Source organism: Dipodomys merriami, unplaced genomic scaffold (genome assembly GCF_024711535.1).
Source record: "Dipodomys merriami isolate MVZ:Mamm:240054 unplaced genomic scaffold, mDipMer1.0.p SCAF_850, whole genome shotgun sequence".
In the NCBI taxonomy this organism is placed as follows: Eukaryota; Metazoa; Chordata; class Mammalia; order Rodentia; family Heteromyidae; genus Dipodomys; species Dipodomys merriami.
Window position 1 is genome coordinate 185,839 of NW_027206458.1, and position 23,016 is coordinate 208,854.

Below are 23,016 nucleotides of genomic sequence, written 5' to 3' on the forward strand. Positions count from 1 at the left end.
ATAAACCACTCAGAAAAACAGAAGTGGTGCCATGGCTCAAGTGGTAGAGCACTAGCCTTGAGTTGAAGAGCTGAGGGACAGTGCCCAGGCCCAGAGTTCAAACCCCATGACTACCAACAAAAAAAAAAATGTTTTGAAAATCAAGGACTTGCATGGTTTTGGACCCTGTCCTCCAACACTGAGCTATCTAATCCACTAATGGATGAGGCTTATGGGATGATACAAAGTGGACAGAATAGCCAGTAGTTTGGATCAAACCTAAACCATGGACAGCTCCAGGGCCCAGGGGCTTTGTTCTCTGGGCTTTGGCAGCTTCTGACCTGCAATGCTGTCTCACTGTCTGCCCAGTCCCCCTTATACCATGGATAACTGAGTCTCCAGGCTGTCCACACCTTCCAATTCCAACTCTAGCAAACTACTATATCCTCCATCAATCTGATACTGTATGTTCTGTTTTTTTCTCATTGCCTTTCCTTACAGCTGCAAACACACACACACACACACACACACACACACACACACACACACACACACACACACACACTTAAAACTAAAATTAACTAAGAAATATTTGCAAAGAGCAAAACCAGTCTGAAATTTCAGATGGCTTCATATGAGAATTTCTCCAATGGCTGCTAAGTAACACTTACTAATGTCTCTTTAATAAACAGGCACATGTTGACAATGCATGGATTCATTTCATTCTCACCCCACCCCAAGTGTCTGACACCATACACCTTCCAGTGAATTTGGCTGTTGGGAATTCTAGTCCTAGGCCTGGGAGGAAGGGCCCTTCTCCCCTCTCCCAACCTTGGTGAAGCTCTATGTTCACAGTGAAGTTCCTGGAAGATGTAGAGAACTGAGTTGACAGGGGCCATGGTCCTTTGGAAGCCAGAGACCTACAGCTCTGAGGCTGTTTTTTCCAGCAGGCAGGCTCAATGGGCTTTGTCCCTTTGTCTTTTCCAACTTTTCTATAATTAAAAGGCTGAACCAGTATTCCTTCCCTATTCATCCACTCTGCATCTCCTGGCTGTAAACTGATCACTGAACATATGCTGATCAGTTAGCTCAGTGGGCAAGTGACTCATCATCCTCTCCTGTGTCCTGTGGGTGGGGCTAGCCATACAATGTCACAAGTCCTTCTCCAAACAAACAAACAAACAAAAAAACCCTACAGCCACCAGCTCTTGTTTCCTGCTTCTCCTCAAGCCATGTTCCTGTATGTGGCTAGGCTGTCTGGCCATCTTCATGTAGTGGCTTGTGTGGCTGGTAAAGCTACAACAGAATATCAGAGATAGGAATTACATGATAAGGATGAAGAGCTATTTAATTTTAGGAAAAATAGATTTTATTTTTCACAGACTTGCTATGTAGTCCACATTGGTCTTGAATTTGTGATCCTCCTGCTTCAGCTTCCCCAGGGCTGTGATTATAGGCATGTACCATGATACCTAGTCTTAAAAACATTTGACCACAGCTGGGTGCTGGTGGCTTATCTTATAAGCCTAGCTACTCAGGAGGCTTAGATTGGAGATTATATATTAAAATATTATATATATATATATATATATATATATATATATATATATATATATATATATATATACTAAAAATGTGTGTGTAACTGCTGGGCTGGGCACATACTTCATGCCTATAATCCCAACATTCAGAAGATTGAAACAGAAAGGTCTTCAGTTTGAAACCAGCCTGAACTATAAGGAAAAACATGTCAAAAAGATTGTTTAAAGGACTCAGTGGTAAAGCACTTACCTAGTATAAACAAGGTCTAGAGTTCTGTTTTATCCAGGGAAAAAAGAAAATAAATGTGTAAAATGTAGCATCCCTCTTCTTGAGCAGGTAAGTCTGTTAATATTGAATGGTTAATTCTTTTAGGAAGGGTTGGTTGCCTGGGTTTCCTATTCAGAAAAGTAAACCTCTCCATGTGATACATTATTGTCCCTCAAGATGAGGGACTCGGGGTTAAGAACCTAGCTTGCTGGTTGAGGAAGAGAGGGATTCAAGTGGAAATGTGAGCTTTCCAAGAAAGGAATCACAAAGCTGAGCTGAATAACAAAAGATCTCCAGCCTGCTCAAACACAGCAACAGAAATGCATTACAGGCGTGAGCCACCAGTGCCTGATTTGTGTCATGTTTTGAACCTATTTCTTCAAACACTTATCATTATCATTTCTTGAGGGTGTAAACATTCAAAATTCTTTCTCTTATCCTTTTGAAATGCGTAGTATTTTATTGCAAATTAGTCATACATGCAGATGCACAGATACACAAGAGACACAGACACATATACAAATAGCTCAAAGACCTGGTCAGTTAGAGAGTACTGAAAGTAGGGCTGAGACATGAATCTGGGAGACCACCTATGCAAGCACACATCCCTCATGGGGCAAATATTAGCCACAAAGGGGCCAAACTGGATTCATAGGAAAGGAAAAGAAATTGGATATTACAATATTTTGTAACATTCTTGGTAATATCCTTATCATTTGGTATCTCAGGGAGAATTGAAATTAATATTTAAAGAAAATGAGAATGGGTGCCAGTGGCTCATACCTGTAATCCTATTCAAAGGGGTGACATCTCAGGATCAAGGTTGGAAGTGAGCCTGGACAGAACCATGGCTTAAGTGGTAGAGTGCTAATGGGAGAGTGCTAACCTGACTGAGTTCAACCCCCAGGATTGGGGGAGGGAGGGGAGTAAGTGGAGAAGGGAGAGAGGGAGAGGGAGAGAGAGAAAAGAAGAAAAGAAGGAGAAGAAGACGAAGGAGGAGGAGTAGGAGGAGGAGATGAAGGAGAGAGAGAGTTATTGAATTAAGGAAACAGAAGGAAGAAGCTTTAGTAAGGTTGGAAAACAACCCCCTGCCCAAAAAAAAAAAAAAAAATCTTGGCTGGGTACTAGTGGCTTAGGCCTGTAATCCTAGCTACTCAGGAGGCTGAGATCTCAGGATTGTGGTTTGAAGTCAGTTTGGGCAAGAAAGGCCAAGAGACTCTTATCTCTAATGAACTATCAGAAAACTGGAAGTGACTGTGGCTTATAGTGGTAGACTGCTGGTTTTGAGCAGAAAAGCTCAGGGACAGTGCCCAGGCCATGAGTTCAAGCCCTATGACTAACCAACCAACCAACCAACAACACCCCCCCCCAAACCTCAATGTATGCATATATACAATCATTTTTAACTCAACCACCCTCTATTGGCATATATAACAGACTTAGAAATATTATCTTTCGATTTTAGATTATTTTAAACAGAAAAAGAATTTGACTATGGCATTGCATCTCAGCCAGGAAAATCAACACTGGTGGAGAACAAAGAGAACACAGATGAGACTGGGCTGCTGTGTTTTCATATGATGACTCTACCAGATACATATTTCCAAAAATAGAACCATGGGAGCAGCCCACTGCTACAGGAAAGTGAATCTAAGCGATGCGGGACTTCTCTCCACATGGCAGTCATCTGGTAGGCAAAGAAAGCCTATCTTAGTAAATTAACATTTTTTTCCAAATAAACATTTAGATCAAATCAAGTAATGGGAAAAAAACTACCCGTTTCCCAAAGTTTTAAAATAAATGTTTTTTTTTTTTGGGTCCAGTCATGGGGCTTGAACTCTGGGCTTGGGTGCTGTCCCTCAGCTCTTCAGCTCAAGGTGAGCGCTCTACTGCTTGAGCCACAGAGCCACTTCCAGTTTTCTGGTGGTTTATTGGAAATAAGAGTTTCACGGACTTTCGTGCCCAGGCTGGCTTTGAACCATGATACTCAGATCTCAGCCTCCTGAGTAGCTAGGATTACAGGCATGAGCCACCTGTGCCTGGCAAAACAAATATATCTGAAGAGCAGATAAACATATGTTATAAGTATGGTTGGACCCTATTTGCCTTGGGCTCCAAAGATGTTTACTTTCTCCCCATACAAAGTGACTAGGAATACCCTGAGCTCGATACTTACCAATGTTGATAAGCAGTGTGTTGGTTATCAGTATCAGGAGGCCTTGGGGAGCAAGAAGGCATTGATAGGATCTTTCTTCAGGATTCCCAGGGAAGACCGTAATAGACAATGCTATCAGAAGTACATGAAACAGTGGTCAGCATGAGAGAAAAAAATCCATCTGGGCACTGATGGTTCACACCTATAATCCTAGCTACTCAGGAGGCCGAGATCTGAGGAGCATGGTTTGAAGTCAGCCCCAGCTCCTCTCCAGTTACCCACTCAAATACCAGAGGTAGAGCTGTGGATCAGGTAAGCATAAAAGCTGAAGGACAGTGCCCAGACATCGACTTTAAGCCTCATGACTAGCATTGCACACACCCAGATACAGACACACACAGACACAGACACACACACACAGACACACATACACACACATTACTGGGTTTGTGTGTGTGTGTGTGTGTGCTTCTCCTGGGGCTTGAACTCAGGGCCTGCTCACTACATTTGAGCTTTTATGCTCAAGGCTAGAGTTCTGAGCCACAGCTCCACTTCCAGCTTTTTGGGAGTTTATTGGAGATGAGTTGTATGGACTTTCTGCTGGAGCTGGCTTTGAACTGCAATCCTCAGACCTCAGCTTCCTGAATAGTTAGGATGACAGACGTAAGACCATAGCATCTGGCTCCTGTTTTACTTTAAAGCCAGCAGTTTTCTTGCTTGGGTTATATACATTTGATCACTTCCATCTAGAGCTCAGGATAGGAAAGTCTCATTGTAAATGATATGAAATGCATTTCTGTTACTGTGTTTGAGCAGGCTGGAGATATTTTGTTATTCAGCTCAGAGCTTTGTGATTCCTTTCTTGGAAAGATCACATTTCCACTTGAATCCCTCTCCTCCTCAACCAGCAAGCTAGGTTCTTAACCCAGAGTCCCTCATCTTGAGGGACAATAATGTATCACATGGAGAGGTTTACTTTTCTGAATAGGAAACCCAGGCAACCAACCCTTCCTAAAAGAATTAACCATTCAATATTAACAGAGACTTACCTGCTCAAGAGGGATGCTACATTTTACACATTTATTTTCTTTTTTCCCTGGATAAAATAGAACTCTAGACCTTGTTTATACTAGGTAAGTGCTTTACCACTGAGTCCTTTAAACAATTTTTTTGACATGTTTTTCCTTATAGTTCAGGCTGGTTTCAAACTGAAGACCTTCCTGTTTCAACCTTCTGAATGTTGGGATTATAGGCATGAAGTATGTGCCCAGCCCAGCAGTTATACACACACATTTTTTTTTGGGGGGGGGGTCTGGTCGTGAAGCCTGAACTCTGGGCCTGGGCACTGTCCCTCAGCTCTTCAGCTCAAGGCTAGCGCTCTACCACTAGAACCACAGCGCCACTTCCGGCTTTTTTTTCTTTTTGCTTATGTGGTGCTGAGGAATCGAACCCAGGGCCTCATGTATGCAAGGCAAGTGCTCTACCATTGAGCCACCTTCCCAGCCCTAGTATATATATTTTGTAGTGCTAGTCCTGGGGCTTGAACTCAGGGTTTAGGTACTGTCCCTGAGACTTTTCCACCCTTCCCCCAACACCCCCCCCCCCAAGGCTAGCATTCTTCCACTGGAGCCACAGCTTCACTTTCAGCTTTTTGATGAGTAATTAGAGATAAGAGTGTCCCAGACTTTCCTGCCTGGGCTGGCTTCAAATAGCAATCCTCAGATCTCAGCCTCCTGAGTAGCTAAGATTGCAGGTGTGAGCCACAGTTGCCTGGATTTACACATATTTTTAAGCATTGATTGTTAATGTTATCATACTTTAAATTTCTTTGCATGCTTCAGGGGTCCAAGAGGGGCTATAGTTGGCCATAGCTTTGAAAGGATCCCTACTTTCAGTTCAGTAAATAGCCTGCTAGGTTACAGAAAGAAAGGGACTGGGCAGCCAGGCACCGGTGGCTTAGGCTTGTAATCCTAGCTACTCATGAGGCTGAGATATGAGGATCACTGTTTAAAGCCAGACTGGGCAGGAAAGCCCATGAGAAAACCAGAAGTAGCACTGCGGCTCAAAGTGGTAGAATGCTAGCCATGAGTGAAAAAGCTCAGGGATAGTATAGTGCCCTGGCTCTGCATTCAAGCCCCATGACCACCACCATTATTACCGCCACCAACAAAAGGGACTTGCTCTGAAGCATGAAGACTGGTGTAGTAACAAATCACTGTAGCCATTGACACTGTCAGTTGCGTAGTTTATTTCACTAGACTGCAATTTTATACACAGTATGAAGGGGTCGCCAAGTAGCACATAATATAGTTTACTTTCTGTACTGTTGAAGAACCCATTTGTTTTAAAACATTATATCATAATATCCTATCATTAAAACATTATTCAGTGAATTTTTTCCCAACTACATATAAATGGAGGTTCACCAACACACGGTGCAAGAAGGTCTTTATAACATATTTGAATCACAAAATGTGAATCTAAAATACATCACTGTAATTAGAACACTACTTTAAAGTTACAATGTCCCATGTCTTAGTAGCCAGATTTGATCAATCCTTATATAAATCAAAAGCAGTTTGTTGGGTAACTTCTTGGATAACTGGCAGCAGCTTTATACTATGATTTCAAAAGAAATCTTTAATTAAGAACCAAAATTCCACAATTTTAAAATGCCTTCCCTTATGTGAGTAATGTTCTCAGAGTCAAAATGAGACATTTTAAAATTTTAAATGAATAAAGGAATCAATGCAACCCGGACCAAACTGAGAGGCTGGGGTTGTCATATTAGATTTCGTAGAAACCTAAGAAAAGTATTGAGTGGGACTGGATATGAAGTCTAAAGAAACAAACTTCCTTTTTCAAACATCTTGTGTTCTTTGCCCCTCCCATCCGCCTCTGTCAATCACAGAGAAAGAATACTGCATTACAAATAAAACGCTCTTTCCAGGAAATGACGTAAACAAGCCAGAGAGAAAGGTTTCTTCATTTTTTTTTTCATTGTGCACTTTGGGGCAGTGGGATGCTAAGCAGTTAAATAAGAAATAGAACTCCTTAGTCAAAGAATCACATCATCACACATGTATCAGGGAGGGCTAACTGCTGAGAATTTTTCCTGTGTTTCCTTTTTCTCTCCCCCAAAGTTTGAGAATGTTTCAAAGTTCAATAAATAGTAGAAAAATAATCCTTTACTTAGAAATTTTGAGATGCATCATTTAGAGCTTAACATTTGAGTGCCACACAGCAATCGTGGTGTCTAGGTACCGCTAAGAAACAAAGAACAATCTTCAATGCACACGTGAGGTGCCTGAGTATGCCACGTCCCCTGTCTCTGGAGGAGTAGCCTTTCCTCTTTTCCAGTTAAGGACAGCCGGAGGCTTCTGGCTCCTGAGAACATTCCTCTGGCTCCGTTTCCTTTACCCACGTGTCTCTGTGTTTGGAGGTTCGCCTTCTGTTCCATTCCATTAGCGTTATGGCAGGTCTATTAATCAGGCTTCCTTTTCCCCTCCATTCCCGAGCCAGCATCAGTCCTCACAAACGTGATTTGGTGGTGGTTTCTGTTTTTAAACATGTCAGCCTGCAGCAAATGGATGAGACTGATCTAGACAAAGCACAAACCACAGGGATCGCCTGCATTTTTCCTGCAGGTTTTAGGCTCTTTTTCTTTCCAGGACATTCTGTATGTCCCAGATCCCATCTTCTTGTGGAGGTGAGGAGATCGTTAGCACTCTGCATCGACGCTGTGTACTGTCACAGCTGCCTGTAAGTGGTGGCTGTGGTGAAGGGTTGGGTGGGGTGAGCGGTAGTGGTGGAACTTGTGGCTTAGTAGGGCTGCAGTCTGAGGCGGGGTATCCAGGTCCAAGTCCTCCTCATGGTTTCCCACATCAACCCCAGCTGACAAAGGGTCATTGTTGCATGGAGGATTCTCACTGTCCTCCTGTGGGCTCATCGTACTGTAGCCTAGAAAAGGAATAAACAAAGATGCAGCTGATGGCTTCAAGACACAAAGAAAATCTATTTAGAACTTCTAGGACAGGGGGAGTTGCTCCTATCTTTGCCATATGTAAGCATAAACACTTGCACACTATCAACAGATACAGGTGGCTTACTTTTAAAGGGCTCCAGAGTTAACATTTTTCTCTTAAAAACAATAGCACAACCAATAGTTATTTTTAGGTAATTAAAGTATGATGGTAACAAAGTAAACAAGGATCCTTTATCCCAAATCTCCATATCAACAATGACTAAAAAAGAAAAAAGGGAATCAGCTCATATATTCCTCTATCTATCCATCCCTCTATCTATCTATCTCTCATTGGCAATTAGGGTGCTATACCACTAGTCTTTTTCTGGTGATTAAGAATGTTGCCTGAATTAAAGAAATCCACACAAATAAGTGATCAGTGGCTATGAGAAAGACATAAACAGGACTCGGATCCATTGGGTGGGTGGGGGAAAAGTTGAGCATTGAAATCCTGCATCTGGTGCCAGTAAGTAAAAAACCAAGTAGTACCATTACTTGCACACCTGCTCCTCAGCAAGCACGCATGTCAGGTAATTCTTGTACATTGCTGAGGCATGCATTTTAATATCCATGATACAAAGGAGGGAGAGGATGATCAGAAAAGTTAAGGAACTTGCCCAGGGTTCTAGCACTTAATAAAACACCAACTCCATACCTTCCCATAGCAACTGAAAGAGGAATCAACTATTCTCTGTGTGAGCTGGCTCGCTGTGTTTAAACATTAATTTCTTTCAGAATTCGAAGTCATGCATGTTTCAAAAGAAAATGTCTTTGTTGATCAAAGGATTCTGTTTCAGGAATCCTGGCATGTTTTTAAATATTGCAGAAATCTCCCTTTAAACGTTTTGAAAAGTGACAGCTCATTAATATTTTTGCCACATCTACAGTTGGCAAATCAGCATTCACTCATGGTAAGTGCTATCACATTTATGGCTACAAAGTTGATCTGCTTGAACACAGCCAAGCAAGAGGAGTTTATGGTGGAAAATGTATGTTCTGTGCAAAAACCAAAACAAAACAAAAAAAACAAACCGAGAAAGGCAAATGAATCCTCAATGAAACGTTACTGAAATGACAGAATTATTTAACAGTCAGCAAACATTTATTAGTCACCTCCTGTGTACAAGTCACTATGTTGGGCTCTCAGGAGAGATATAAAGATGCAAACTTGGTCCATCAGAAGGAGCTGAAAAGTCAGTGTGGGAGAAGTAAAACAAATACAAGCACAGGTGAATGAATTACTCATTAGCTGCAGACCATATGGGCTGGAAGGGGGGATGACAAGCCATGAATAAATGATGTCTTCTTTCCTTAATGAGTTTACAATTAAGTATGAGTCAGATGCTAACCGAACTAGGCTTCCTCTAATGCAGACAGTATGAATGGCATAATGGAAGTATGATTGCAATCCAAAAGAGGGAATCACTAATTCTGGGTAGGGAGTGAGGAAGCATTTCAGAACTAATATTTTAGTTGGTCTTAAATGGATGAAGAGGAATTTGGTAAGAAAGATGAATAGGAGTTTGGTAAGAAGGGCTGAGCGGGCTGGGAAGGTGGCTCAGTGGTAGAGTGCTTGCCTTGCATGCCTGAGGCCCTGGGTTCGATTCCTCAGCACTACCTAAGCAAAAAGAAAAAAGCCGGAAGTGGCGCTGTGGCTCAAGTGGTAGAACACTAGCCTTGAGCTGAAGAGCTGAGGGACAGCGCCCAGGCCCAGAGTTCAGGCCCCACGACCGGACACACACACACACACACACACACAAAAAAAAGAAGGGCTGAGCAAAGACAGGATGAGACCAGCCACAGAAGTGAGGAGATGGAAAGCTGTCCCTGGGCCTGTGGCTTGGATGTGTGCTAGCTAGGGAATAGAAGACATGGAAGTGGAAGCTAGATCCTGGAGATCATGTGAAAGAGAAGGAAATAGAGATGTGAGTCAAGGTTTTTGGAAAAATCCTGGCACAATTATTTCTATATTAAGGGAGTCTGGCTGGCAATTTGAAGGATGGATGGAAGAGAAAGGAATCTATGACAATAGCTCAGATGGGAATGAAGTTAAAATAAGGAGTGGGCTGAACAGTTATAAGTTGTTAAACTATCAGGCGTGAATGACCGTGAAATGGTGTGTGTGTGTGTGTGTGTGTGTGTGTGTGTGTGTGTGTGTGTGTGTGTGTGTGTGTGTGTGTGTGTGTGTGTGTGAAGACAACTATTACTTCAAATCAGGATGATGAGAGAGGAGATCCAGAAACCCCAAGCTCAGGAAGGAATAGCGAGAGTTCTGTGGCATGTATATGACATTACTCACAAATACAGGAGCACCGTGGCCTGCAAAGCCAAGGAGCTCACTAGGTGAAGAAAAGAGTGGAAGGTACGAACACATGCAGTAACTCTGAGCAATGGCTGAAAGACTCTGCTGGCTTTGGGCAATACTGACGAGCTTGGTGTGTGGGAAAGGAAGTAGGAAATGTCACTGGATAGGCAGATGAAGGCTGGTCACAAAGGCTGGTCCAAGTCTCAAGAAGAGATTTAGTGACAGGCAATGGCAGGGTGGGGTGGAGTGACAATGAGGAGGCTGGACAGAAGGAAGGTAGAGTCAGATTCAGAGGACAGTGATTGGAGCCCACAACACTCCAGGAGATGTTCATAGGGGAGGGGAGGGATCCTAGAGTGGGATCCTAGCAGTGTCTGGAGATGGAGCAACAGGTAGCTTCAAGAGACTGTTCCAGGGCAGAGCAAGCTGGATGGCTCTGCCTGGGGGACATGCTGGGGGAGATGACATCCTCGGATAAGGCCAAAGGCTTCCAGGTTTGGAGGCTGGGGAAACAGTGATACGTTCAGGAGCCAGGACAAGTTCGGCAGCTTCTCAGCTTTGGTAGTGCTGAGTCTAAAGTGAGAGTCGGTGTAGGACTCTGAAATCTGAGTGACATAGGGTAGAATCTCATGCTGCCTGCAGAAAGAGTGACATTGAAAACATGAGTTGGGCAAAGACTCTTTGTCTATGTGGACTACTCAAATACCCCAGGGATAGTTTTTCATCTCTGCTGCCTGCCAACTTTTGCCTGGCATGACATTCACTAGTCTTATTCAATATAGAAACCACTGGACGATTTACTGAGTCCTGCCCAGGGGTTTTGACAAGAGTCCAGTGATACACTGATCCAGGCTGGCCCCAGGCCACCTGGTTACTGCTGGATAGAGATGATGTAGCTGTCTCCAGACAACTTTATTTTTTGTCCTATCCTTCTGTAACTGCTTCTGAATGAGTACCTCAGCACAGACCCCTCCTGGAGTACAATCCATATACTACAGCCATTTCATTTCCTTGTTATCATACTACTATTATTTGGATCTGAGATTCAAGGCTCATATGCTAAAGATGGGTGGACTTTCGGGAAGTGATTGATTCCTGCAAGTTCTGACTTGACCAATGGAGCATTCCATAAGGATTTAGAATACACTGGCATTATTGGGGGTTGGGTCTAGTTGGCGAAGTAGGTCACTGGGAAGATACCATGGGAAGAAATAACTCATTCCTAGCCCTTCCACACCAGATACAAGAATGTGCTCTACTTCGTCCTTTTGCCATGACTTTCCACCTTGCCATGGTCCAGTTAATCATGGATGGAAACCTCTGAAGCCATGATCCAAAGTGAATCTTTCTTCCCTTTTTCCTTTTTTTTTGGGTCACTTGTGGGGCTTGAATTCAGGGCCTGGGTGTGGTCTCTGAGCTTTTCTGTTCAAGTGTATGTTCTACCACTTTCATTCACAGCACCACTTCTGGTTTTCTAGTGGTTAATTTAAGATAAAGAGTCTCAAGGACTTTCCAGCCCAGGATGGCTTTGAACTGTGACTCTCAGATCTCAGCCTCTGGAGTAGGTAGGATTGTAGGAGTGAGCCACCAGCACCCGGCTTTCTTTCCTCTTAAATTCTTTCTCTCCAATGCTTGTCACAGTGATGGAAAAACTAGCACAGGTGCTAGTGGTTAAACTCCCTGTATGGTCCTTTTTTCAAAATTGATGGAAATCAGAAGGTGTAGAAGCAGGACTAAGACACATTTTTTTCACTGAACAAATGAAATGCTCGGTGGCAGGCAGTTCTTCTGGGAGCAGTGATCAATCATTAAGGACAGACAGGGCCCTGACCCAGTATGAGGAATCATTACTTGAACACAAATGTCTGCTAACACTTTTACAGAACTTATTACTTTCCTGAGGCATGTGTAGAAAAGTATCTGCAAAGACAATCTCAGGTGAGAACAGGCCTCAGGAAGATGACCAGGCATCCATAAAGAGAATGTGGTTTCTGTAAAACTTTTTACTCGTTAGGGACATTAGGTCTCTCTAGGGACTCAGACACCACCGTGTGGCCAAAGGGAGTCACTGCAGGAAGATATGGGAGCACTTGTAGAACAGCTCTTTTCTTTTTGACTATTATTTTCAAGTTTCAGTATTTGCCTCAAGTATTTTGGAATCTTCTGAGAACAAAGGGAATATTCCTCTTTTTTTGCTGGAGAATAATTGTTGCTCAGTATCAGCAAGTATGAAGTTTCGAATAATATAGTAACTGAAATATAAATTCACAAGAAACAAATAAATATATGTTGATGTTTAATTAAAAATAAACTAGGAGTTGACTTACACTGAGAAATACAAGGAAATACTAGGCAAAGCAGAAACACAATAAGCATATGTAGATAGTAACTGTCAGCTCTGTTTACTTGTGGCTGTAACTGCTGATAAACAATCACTTTTAAGTGCTCTTAGAATATTGTCATAATTGGGGCCATGGTTGTATGTAGCTCAGGACAGAGCACATATGATGCATGTACAAGAGCCAGGGCTCAATCCCAAGAACACTCTCTCTCTCTCTCTCTCTCTCATACACACGCACACACACACAAACATACACACACACAACTGCCCAGACCTGCTTTTCCAAGAAATATTCTCAACTTAAGTAGCTTTCCTTTTAAAGTGTAAAAATTAAATTAGAGCTGGGTACTGGTGGCTCATGCCTGTAATCCTAGCTTCGCATGAGGATGTGATCTGAGGATCGTGGTTCAAAGTCAGCCAGGGGAGAAAAGTCCATGACACTCTTATCAGAAAAAGCTGGAAGTGGTGCTGTGTCCTAAGTGGTAGAGAGCTAGCCTTGAGCACAAAGAGGCTCAGGGACAGCACCCAGACCCTGAGTTCAAGTGCCCAGGACTGGCAAAACAAAACAAAATATTATTTTTCTTTTTACAATACTAGGGATTGAATTACATGGCAGTTCCTTTATCACTTGAGCCATCCATACTTTTGAACCATAATTTGAGGTCCAAATTAATTTACTAAGGTTTCAACAGTTTGTTAAAACAAACCTCCAGCCCCTTTCTGCCTTGGTTGCTTTTGAGGTGGATCACACTTTATTCTCTGGGCTAGCCTGGGCTCTGATCCTCCTATAAGTGTTTTCCCATGTTGCTGGGGATGATAGGCAGCTCACGCTGTATCAAGTCACTGTGCTTCCCCAGTAGCTGGGATAACAGTCACATGCCACTGCACCTAGCCATAGTTTGAGATGAAGCCCTCCAAACTTTTCTGCCAGGGCTGGCCTCCAAATGTGATCCATCCTTCAACTTCTGCCTGGTAGCTAGCTAAGATTACAGGCTTGAGCTAGTGTACTCAGCCTAAAATCGGATTTCTTAAAACTTCAAGACCCTACTAGCCATGTAGAATATTTTTAATAAAAAATACATCTGGGGGCTGGGAAGGTGGCTCAGTGGTAGAGTGCTTGCCTTGCATACATGAGGCCCTGGGTTCGATTTCTTAGCACCACATAAGCAAAAAGAAAAAAGCTGGAAGTGGCGCTGTGGCTCAAGTGGTAGAGTGCTAGCCTTGAGCTGAAGAGCTGAGAGACAGCACCCAGGCCCAGAGTTCAGGCCCCATGACCGGACCCAAAAAATAAAAATAAAAAATATATCTGGAAGCTTCCACATTTAGCTGGTCAACGTTCAGTTTTAATTCTTGGGATGACTCTGCTCTTAACTCTACCATGTGTAGGAACTCCAATAGTCACAGCATGGGTTTTGAGTTTGCTTTTGTGCATTTCACCAAAAAGACTCATGGAAATCTACCACTGGGCAGCACAGATCAGGGCTACAGTTCTGTTACCACTGTGGCTTCCTAAAGTGAACTGTCTCCTCTCCATTTTCTTTGTCCATATCTTCTAAGTACATGGTCATACCCCAGGTTTAATCAGCCTCAGGAATATATGCATTCATACGACACATTGGGAATATGGGAATGTCATTGCCTTCTACTTCTTTTGTGTTAACATTCTGTCTGCCTGAAAAACTGTAGTATTGTATTCCTTAGAGAAAACAGGGATCCAATTACTGGGAGGAAAAATGAAAGCAGGCAAGCCCTTTGCTGGATTCTTTGGGTTTCGGATACTGACACTGCACTATGAGTTTTATCCTGCATTGTAAATCCCTTCAGGGAAGAGCAGGGGGTGCGAGGGGGGAGGGGGGCATATAGACAGAGAGGTTAAGCCTGAGCTCCAAGCCTATCATGCAATCTGCATTTAGTCCTCACAACACAACAGGTAGAGTATTTAAGTTTTAAGAATTAGGAAATCAATCAAAACTTCTAATCCTAGTTACTCAGGAGGCTGAGATTGGAGGATCATGGGTCTAAGCCAGGACAGTGCATGAGACTCTTATCTTCAATTAACCCACAAAAAGCCAGAAACAGAGGTGTGTGGTAGAGTGCCAGGCTTGAGTGAAAAAGGGACAGCACTCAGGCCCTGAGTTCAAGCCCTAGTACAAAAGAAAAAGAAAGAAAACAAGAATGAATGAACTAAGAAGTTAAAGCCCAAAGTAGCTTGCTAGAATTTCAATAGTTTGCTAAAAGAAACAAGCCGAGAAACAAACCAAAACAAAAGGAAAGGTGGCTGATAGAATTCAAAATGAGCTTGGCTTGGCTTGACTCTTCTACACTCTTTCCACTGAACTCCCTTTATAGTACCCAGCAAACTGGAGACGCCCCCTACTAGCACTCCACGAGAGAACATTCAGATAAGCCAGCACTGTGTGGATAAAACCATGAGGGTGGAGATGCATGTGCAGTTTACCCTGTTTATCCTCATTACAGGGATGCAACATGATGGCACCACTTCTAGTGACCCACTGGGCAGCTGCGGGACAGCGATATCACGTGGTTAGGCTCTCTTGATTTTACGACACATTGGGAATATGGGAATGTCATTGCCTTCTACTTCTTTTGTGTTAACATTCTGTCTGCCTGAAAAACTGTAGTATTGTATTCCTTAGAGAAAACAGGGATCCAATTACTGGGAGGAAAAATGAAAGCAGGCAAGCCCTTTGCTGGATTCTTTGGGTTTCGGATACTGACACTGCACTATGAGTTTTATCGCAGCACATGCTTTCGATATCATTTTACTAAGACAGTGGGAGGGGCCAAAGGGATTTCAGAAACATCAGTCCGAATCCCAACTTGCTATTGATGTGATGGGTGGTGAGGTGGAAGAAAGAGAGAGGGAGAGAGGAAAGAGGGATAGGGAGAAGGAGAGAGGGGAAAAGGGAGAGAGGGGGGAAGGGAGAGAGGGGAAAAGAGGGAGAGGGGGAGAAGAGGAGAGTGGGAGAGGGAGAGAAGGGGAGAGGGAAACAGGGAGAGGGGAAGAGAGAGGAGGGAGAGGGAGAGAGAGAGGGAGAGGAAGAGAGAGAGAGGGAGACAGAGAGGGAGAAAGAGAGAATGAGAATGTATTCAATGTCTCTGCTGAATAAGAAATTATTTCTGTTGAACTTTAGTAGCCCCAAACCTGCTTTAGTATTCAAAGGAGAGGACACAAAACTGCCTAGCAGAAAGATTTTATGCTGGTTCAAAGTGTTTTTTTTTTTTGGGGGGGGGAGAGGGGAAAGCCAAGGAAGTCAAGAAACTGAAAAATTTAAGTTGTGTGTTGGCTTTCCACAAGAACCAAAGGTTCTACGTGCTCTGTGGGAACAATGTGAGTGAAAACCCAAATGAGAACAACAGTCTAAGTTTACACTGCAGAGGATCGGCTGCTCCCATTTTCCAAAGGGAATCTGATGCGCTGGCAGCTGTGCCCCAAGCCACACTGGCTGCCTGAAGGAATCTCACAAACTTCTCCTGTTGGTATGGAAACACACTGTGGCAGCGATGCTCCCGGAGAACCTGCTGTTCTTTGCCATACCAGGAAGGGGAGAGGCCAAGGGGGGGGCAGAAGGGTGCTCTCTCCAGGAGAGAATGTAAAATTCCCTATTTCAGGGCTTCCTTCACATGGCGCTTGGTGCCCCCTCAGCTTCAACTGCCAGAGCATCGGTTGCACTGAACTTTATGTCACTGATGATTTGACAAATTCAAGCCTGGACTCCTAACTTTCCATTAAGGCTCAGTGCAAAATGTTGCTTTGGCGAAGACTTCTCTGAGCATTCCAGACAAAGCCAGACAACAGGCTGGGAAGACTAGAGGAAGGCTAAGACCCTAATCAAGCCCCAAGGGTACACAGCTAGGAGATCCTTCAGTGAGTTGGTGTTCCATCACCAACACTGGGTGGTAGGTCCTAAGGGAATGTCTATCCATCGCACTGAGAAACAAGTGGAAGAATGAACAGGTTCCATGCAGACTAAATGAATAACTTGTTTACGGAAAGAAACCTGGGAGCGAGCTGGGTGGCCAGAGGCAACCTGTCTATGCTGAGACTAAGTCAAACTATGTAATGCTTTGGTTGGGCTCAGTGGTTCGAGGCTGTAATCCCAGCTATGACAGAGGAAGAGATTGAGAGGGTTAGAGTTTCCAGGTCACCATGGGCAAAAAGTTAGAGATTCTGTCTCAACAAATGAGTTGGCTGTGGTGGTTCATAGCTATGATTTCAGCTAGGTGGGAGGCATAGGCCAGCCCTGGGCAAAAATATACATGGCTTCATCTGAGAATTAACTAAAGCAAATAAGAGCTGGGGGTATGGCTTAAGTGATGGCTTGCCTACCTAGCAAATACAAGGCTCTGAGTTCAAACTCCAGTACCACAAACACGAAATTCTCAAGATATGGTGAAGACACTTGTACTTCCATATTTACTGCTCCATTGTTCTCAATAGCCAATTATAGAAACAGCCCAGATGCCCTACAACAGGTGAGTAGATGAATAAATGGTGATACACACACACACACACACACACACACACACACACACACACACACACACACACACACACACACAATGGAATCTTACTCATCCATTAGAAGGGAAAGAGATTTTCAGGGAAATGGATGGACCTCCAACAACTCATGAGGTTTGTTCTAAGTGAGACAAGCCAAGTTCAGAGAACCAGTGGTGCATGTTTTCCCTCATATGGGGAAGTTAGATCTAAAATATAACTGGACATAATAACCTATACAGCTCTGCATTTGCACACAAGTTATCAGACTAAAGGAGGACACCTTTAAGAGAGGAACTCAAATGTAACTTCTCTGAGCATTTAAAATACTATTCTTTAAAATGAACTCTGGGAAATGGAAACATGCTTTTGTTGTTACTGTTTTTTTTTAGGGTTGGGGGAGAGGAAAGGGCACAGAAAGGGAGGGAGGAAAGGCGAACAAAGGCAATCATGCTGTTCAGTAAACATGATGTGAAAAATGACCTATGTAACTTGTGGGCAGAGATGGGAAGGAGAAACTGGGGGAAAGTAAAAGAAGAGATGACATTGTCCAAAAAAAAAAAAAAAAAGAAATGTACTCTCATTACTGACTCAGGAAATGGTGTCTCCTCTGTATACCACCTTAATAATAACTATAAAAATTGTTAAGAAATCTAGCACAGAACAGGAGAGTGGGGAGAAGGGGAGTAGGTGTGTGCGATAGTCATCTCACAGGTTCTCACACGGGAAACCAGATCTTACCATGATCACTTTCTGTTCCTGACCGGCCCCAGTAGCGCCGCCTCCTTTCTGGACTGTGTGCGTGCCGTTCAATGACTGCGGCTATGAACCGGGTATTACTGACTGCGGGAAGACAAGGAGAGTTAGCACCACTCATGCCCAGCACCTTCATGGTGGTCAGTGCCCTTGCTCTGAGCATGCGCTGTCACACATTAGCAGAGTACTCTGACAGCTAGACTAAATAATATTTGTTTTGTTTTGGTGCTGGTCCTAGGGCTTGAACTCAGAGCCTGGGCCCTATCCTTGAGTTTCTTTCGCCCAAGGATAGTGATCTACCACTTAAGCCACAACTCTACTTCCAGCTTTTTGGTAGTTAATGGGAGAAAAAAGTCTCCTCAGTAGCTAGGATTATGGGCATGAATTACTGGTGCCTGGATAACTTTTAAAAGAATTCTAGGGCTAGGCACCAGTGGTTCACACCTATAATCCTAGCTATTCAGGAGGCTGGGTACTGAGGATGTTTGGAGCTAACTTGAGCAGGAGAGTTTGTTTTTATTCCTAATTAATCAGCAAAAAACTGGCGGTGGAACTGTGGCCTAAGTAGTAGAGTGCTATCCCTGAGTGAAAAACCTAAGGGACAACATCCAGGCCCTGAGTTCAGGCCCAATACCAGCACCAAACACAACACTAGACAAAACAAAATCTTAGGAGAGATGGAGAGGAGAGGAGGGGAGGGAAAAGGAGAGGAGGGGAGAGGAGAGGAGAGGAAAGGGCAGGGGAGGGGAGGGAAGAGAGGATTAGGGAAGGGAAGGGAGGGGAGGAGGGGGGGCTGAATGCAGGGAGAGGTACTTACTCCCACAACTTCGTTTCTCAGGGAGCTGAAGGTCAGAGCACCTCAACATCAACAGGACTCTCTTTTGCTAAAGAAAATGCTCTTTTCCCCCCATGTACTGTGTACACTACCTAAGGTACTAAACAAACGCATCCTAGAAACTTTCTCTTTTTAAAACACTATGTTGGAAAGTTAATGAGGGGGAGAATGAAAGGAAAGCATAACCAAGCTTTTTTAGGCCACTTGATGCCAAAAAAAAAAAAAAAATCTTCTGAGATTTTTCCAAAACAAAGCAAAGCCCTTCACTTATTCCTAACAAAAAAGGGAGAGTGGGATAGAAAGAAAAAAAAAAGAAATGCAGCCAACTGTCAAAGCTTCTTAAATTTTAATACAAGCCAAAAGGACATGAGAAGGAATATTTATTCTGGATTTGCCTCCTGCTGACAAGGGCTGCACAAGGCAGCTGGATACTCACTGATGCCCCTGTCTTCGTGGCTGTCCTCGTCTCTTTCATCTCTGTCATTCTCCAGGTTGGACATACGCACTGACATTTCTACCCATCATTAAAAAGAGAGAAACATGACTATTTAATCAAACAAAACCACCCGCTTTAATACCCCGCTGAGCAATCATGTGATGGCTGGGTGACAGCATTCCATCCAGCGTGTATCTGGGATGTAGTTTGGGATTTAGCTCTGTGGAAGATGCTTGCCTAGCATGTGCTGGGTTCAATCCCTCACACAGACAAAACAGAAACAACAGAAAGAGTGAATCTCATTTTAGAAAGGAAAGAACTAATGTCCCCAGCCCATCACACTTTTAAAAGGAGGAAACAGGGACTAAAAAGAGAAAAGAAGTTGATGGAGCCAAATAATGTCTAATCTCTGCTAAAGTCCCTGATATGGGAGAAAAAGGGTCTAATCCATGGCTGACTGCTGACTCAGTAGTGTTACACAAACTTGTCAAAGGCTAAACCTAAGGCAACACTGGATGATGGTCATCCTCGCTTAGCCAAATCTCAAAAGGCAGGCTCTGTCACCATCCCTCGGGTTAACTCAGGCAATATTTCCCATGTGGTCAACAAATGGTCGAGCATCCACCTGTTAGTACTACTGCAAGGCTGAGGAAGTGGCCAGGGAGAAAAATAAGCCATCTTTGTAAAGGTCAGGTTAGAACATCCCTGGGGGACTGGGGATGACTATTAAATGGTCTTGTTCCTTTTAGTAAGTATGGATAAGCCAGGAGCCAGTGATCTGAGGGTTGTGATTCAAAGCCAGCCTGGGCAGAAAAGACCAAGAGATTTTTATCTCCAATTAACCACCAAAAAGCCAGAAGTCAATCTGTGGCTTAAGTGGTAGAATGGGCACGCGCACACACACACACAGACACACACACACAGACACACACACACACACGCGCGCAAGTCAAAGGGACAAGCACACACACACACACACACACACACACACACACACACACACGCAAGTCAAAGGGACAACATTCAGGCCCTGAGTTCAAGCTTCAGTACAGATAGACCACACACATACAGACATAGACAGACATAGATACAGCTATTAGACAGACAGACACACACATGCAAGTACAAACAACAGGCTTAAAACCCTTGGTATCAAGGTCATGTTTACAGATGAATTCTTTTGTACTTGGGTTTAATGACTCTTTTCAGATAAACAACTATTTTCCTGACACTGATAACTGTAATTCTAGCTACACGGAGGCAGACTTGGAAGGACTGCAGTCTGAAGCAAACAGACTAGACCCCTTTTCAACCAATAGTTGGGTAGAGTGCCATGTTCCTGTCATCCCAGCCACATGGGAGGCTGAGATGAGGGAAGGTCACAATTCCAGGCCAGTCTAGACATAAGAGTTTGTGAGACTCTACCTCAAAGGAAGAAGGTGAGCATGGAGATGTGCATGCGTCATCCCAGCTACTGTAGGGAAGTATGAAATAGGTGGAAAAAGTGAGTCCCTATTTCAGAATTACCAGTGCAAGAGTGCAGTAGGTGTGGCTCTGCAATACAGTACCTTCCTAGCAAATCCAAAGCCCTGAATTCAAGCCTCAGTTCTCCAAGGGATACAAGAGATGTGACTCTTCAAATGTATGTACACACACACACACACACACACACACACACACACACACACACACACACACACACACACACACACACACACACACACACACACACACACACACACACACACACACACACACACACACACACACACACACACACACACACACACACCCCGTAATAGCAGTTGCAATGATATGAACTTGTGATCATGGCACTAATGATCTGGGGTATCTCTGATTCACTCATCTTTACAGAACTGCAAGGGCAGCATGTCTGAGACACAAAATTTTCTACCCTGCACCCAGTTCCTCTGACTTACCTACCCATAGCAGACCGTGGCAAGCTAGTATATAGTGTAGGCAAGAAGAGAGGAGAGTTATTGGAGGCTGGCAGGATTTAGGCACTAACTTGCTGAAATGTCTTAAATGATTCCAAAGAAGCTGGACATGTAGCACTGTTCTTCCAACTCTCTCAAGGTTTAACCAACCAACCATTGTCCTTCTAGCCTTGGATCAACCCACAGGAGCCTCCAGGATTCCCTCTGCACTCACCTTGGGCAGCAAGAGGAGACATATGTTGGTGACTTCGGCGGTGGATCTGGTGGCGGTAGGCATATACTGCCAGGACTAGCACCATGATGCAGCCCATGATCCCTCCGGCCACAGGTCCCACGGGAGCACTCTTGATCATGTTTAAGGTGATCACCTCATCACCTGCAGTAAGCAAGCAGATGTTTCTAAGATTTCCCACCAGTGGTGGAAGGTGGGTGGTGAGATGGGAAAGGCCACCATGGCAGGGGTATTGGTGAACAGCTGTGATATGCCTCCAAGCTCTTCAAGAAACACCTACCAGAATGTAGGACCCAAGACTTCACTCTAGGTTCTTAAATGTTGGTTGCTAGAACAGAGCAAGAGCATACAGGGCAAGGCTTGCTGCAAGTGGAAATTCCTGTATATATAGCATCCAGTGCTAACAGAGTGCTTGCTACTCTTAGAAGAGAGGAAATATCACTGGGTACACAGGCCAGGGCACTCTGGGCCTATCTGGGGCCCAGGAAGGGGGATGTTCTATGACTCACCCAACTGAAACAAGAGACATGAATAGCAATAATAATAACAATAATAATAAGTGCCAAACAGGTGGAATTCCAGGGCTCTGGTTCCTTCTAGGGCATCTGCTCTGCTCTTCCCACTAGGAAGTGCAAGTGGGCACAGAATGACTTCATAATTCATCTCATCTGTGTCCCTACTTGGTTCATTAGTAATAGGCAAGTTCAAAACCTTCCTTTGCTGACATCCATGTTCACTGCCACACTATTCACAATAGCTAAGACAGGGAAACAGCCCAGATGCCCCACAATTAATGTGTGGATCCCCAAAATGTGGTACCTATACACAATGGAATTGTACACAGCCATTAGAAAGAATAAAATTATGTCATTTAATATGTTAGAAGCAAGCTTTCTCTCTTTTCTAACATTTTTATTTCTTGATGATTCTGTCATCTTTTCTTTATTTACGTGTATTTGCATCTTTGTATCTTCAGGAGGGTGGTGGAAAGGGTACAAAATTCAAGGGATAAGGGGTGAAAAAGTACAGCAGTAGAGCTCACTGGACACTGATGAAAATAAACTATACAACTGTGGGTGGAGATGCGAGGGAGGGACTAGGAGAGAGGGAAGGGAAGACATTGTAGGAAAGGAAATGTACTCATCTGACTCATAACTGTAATCCCTCTGTACACCACCTTTAAAAATAACAATAAATAATAATAATAAAACCCAAGCCTTCCCTTACATAAGGGCCTTTATTCTTCTAGGGAGGCTTATTCATGGAGCAGCTATTATAAATCAAGGTTGGAGCCAGGGGCTGGTGGCTCATGCCTATAATCCTAGCTACTCAGGAGGCTGAGGTATGAGCATCATGGTTCAAAAGCCAACTTTGGCAGGAAAATCCATGAGGCTCTTATCTCCAATTAATCACCAAAAAAGTCAGAAGTGAAGCTATGGCTCGAGTGGTAGAGCATCAGCTTTCAGAGAAAAGGGTAAGGGACAACACCTAGGCCTTAAGTTTAAGATTTAGTACTGGTGCGTTCTTGTGTGCACACACACACACTCACATCAATATTAGACAATCCCTAACTTTTGATGATTTGACTTTCCCCCCAGCATTTTGATGATAGAGAAGTGAATGAATTCTGTGGAAACTGTCGTTGATTTGGAATCGGTGTCCTT

At 43.7% G+C, this 23,016-nt stretch overlaps 1 protein-coding gene across 1 annotated transcript in view; it reads right to left on the minus strand.

The window, feature by feature from the left end:
• Positions 1–6,171: 6,171 nt before the first annotated feature.
• LOC138820278 (VWFA and cache domain-containing protein 1) overlaps positions 6,172–23,016 on the minus strand; it is a 141,188-nt gene continuing 124,343 nt past the window's right edge. Inside the window, exons 23-26 of the mRNA XM_070011972.1 lie at positions 21,335–21,496; positions 19,163–19,240; positions 17,877–17,978; positions 6,172–7,903 (exon numbers count right to left, since the gene is read on the minus strand). Coding sequence (XP_069868073.1) covers positions 7,665–7,903; positions 17,877–17,978; positions 19,163–19,240; positions 21,335–21,496 — 581 coding nt within the window. The 3' untranslated portion in view covers positions 6,172–7,664. The remainder of the gene's footprint in view (positions 7,904–17,876; positions 17,979–19,162; positions 19,241–21,334; positions 21,497–23,016) is intronic.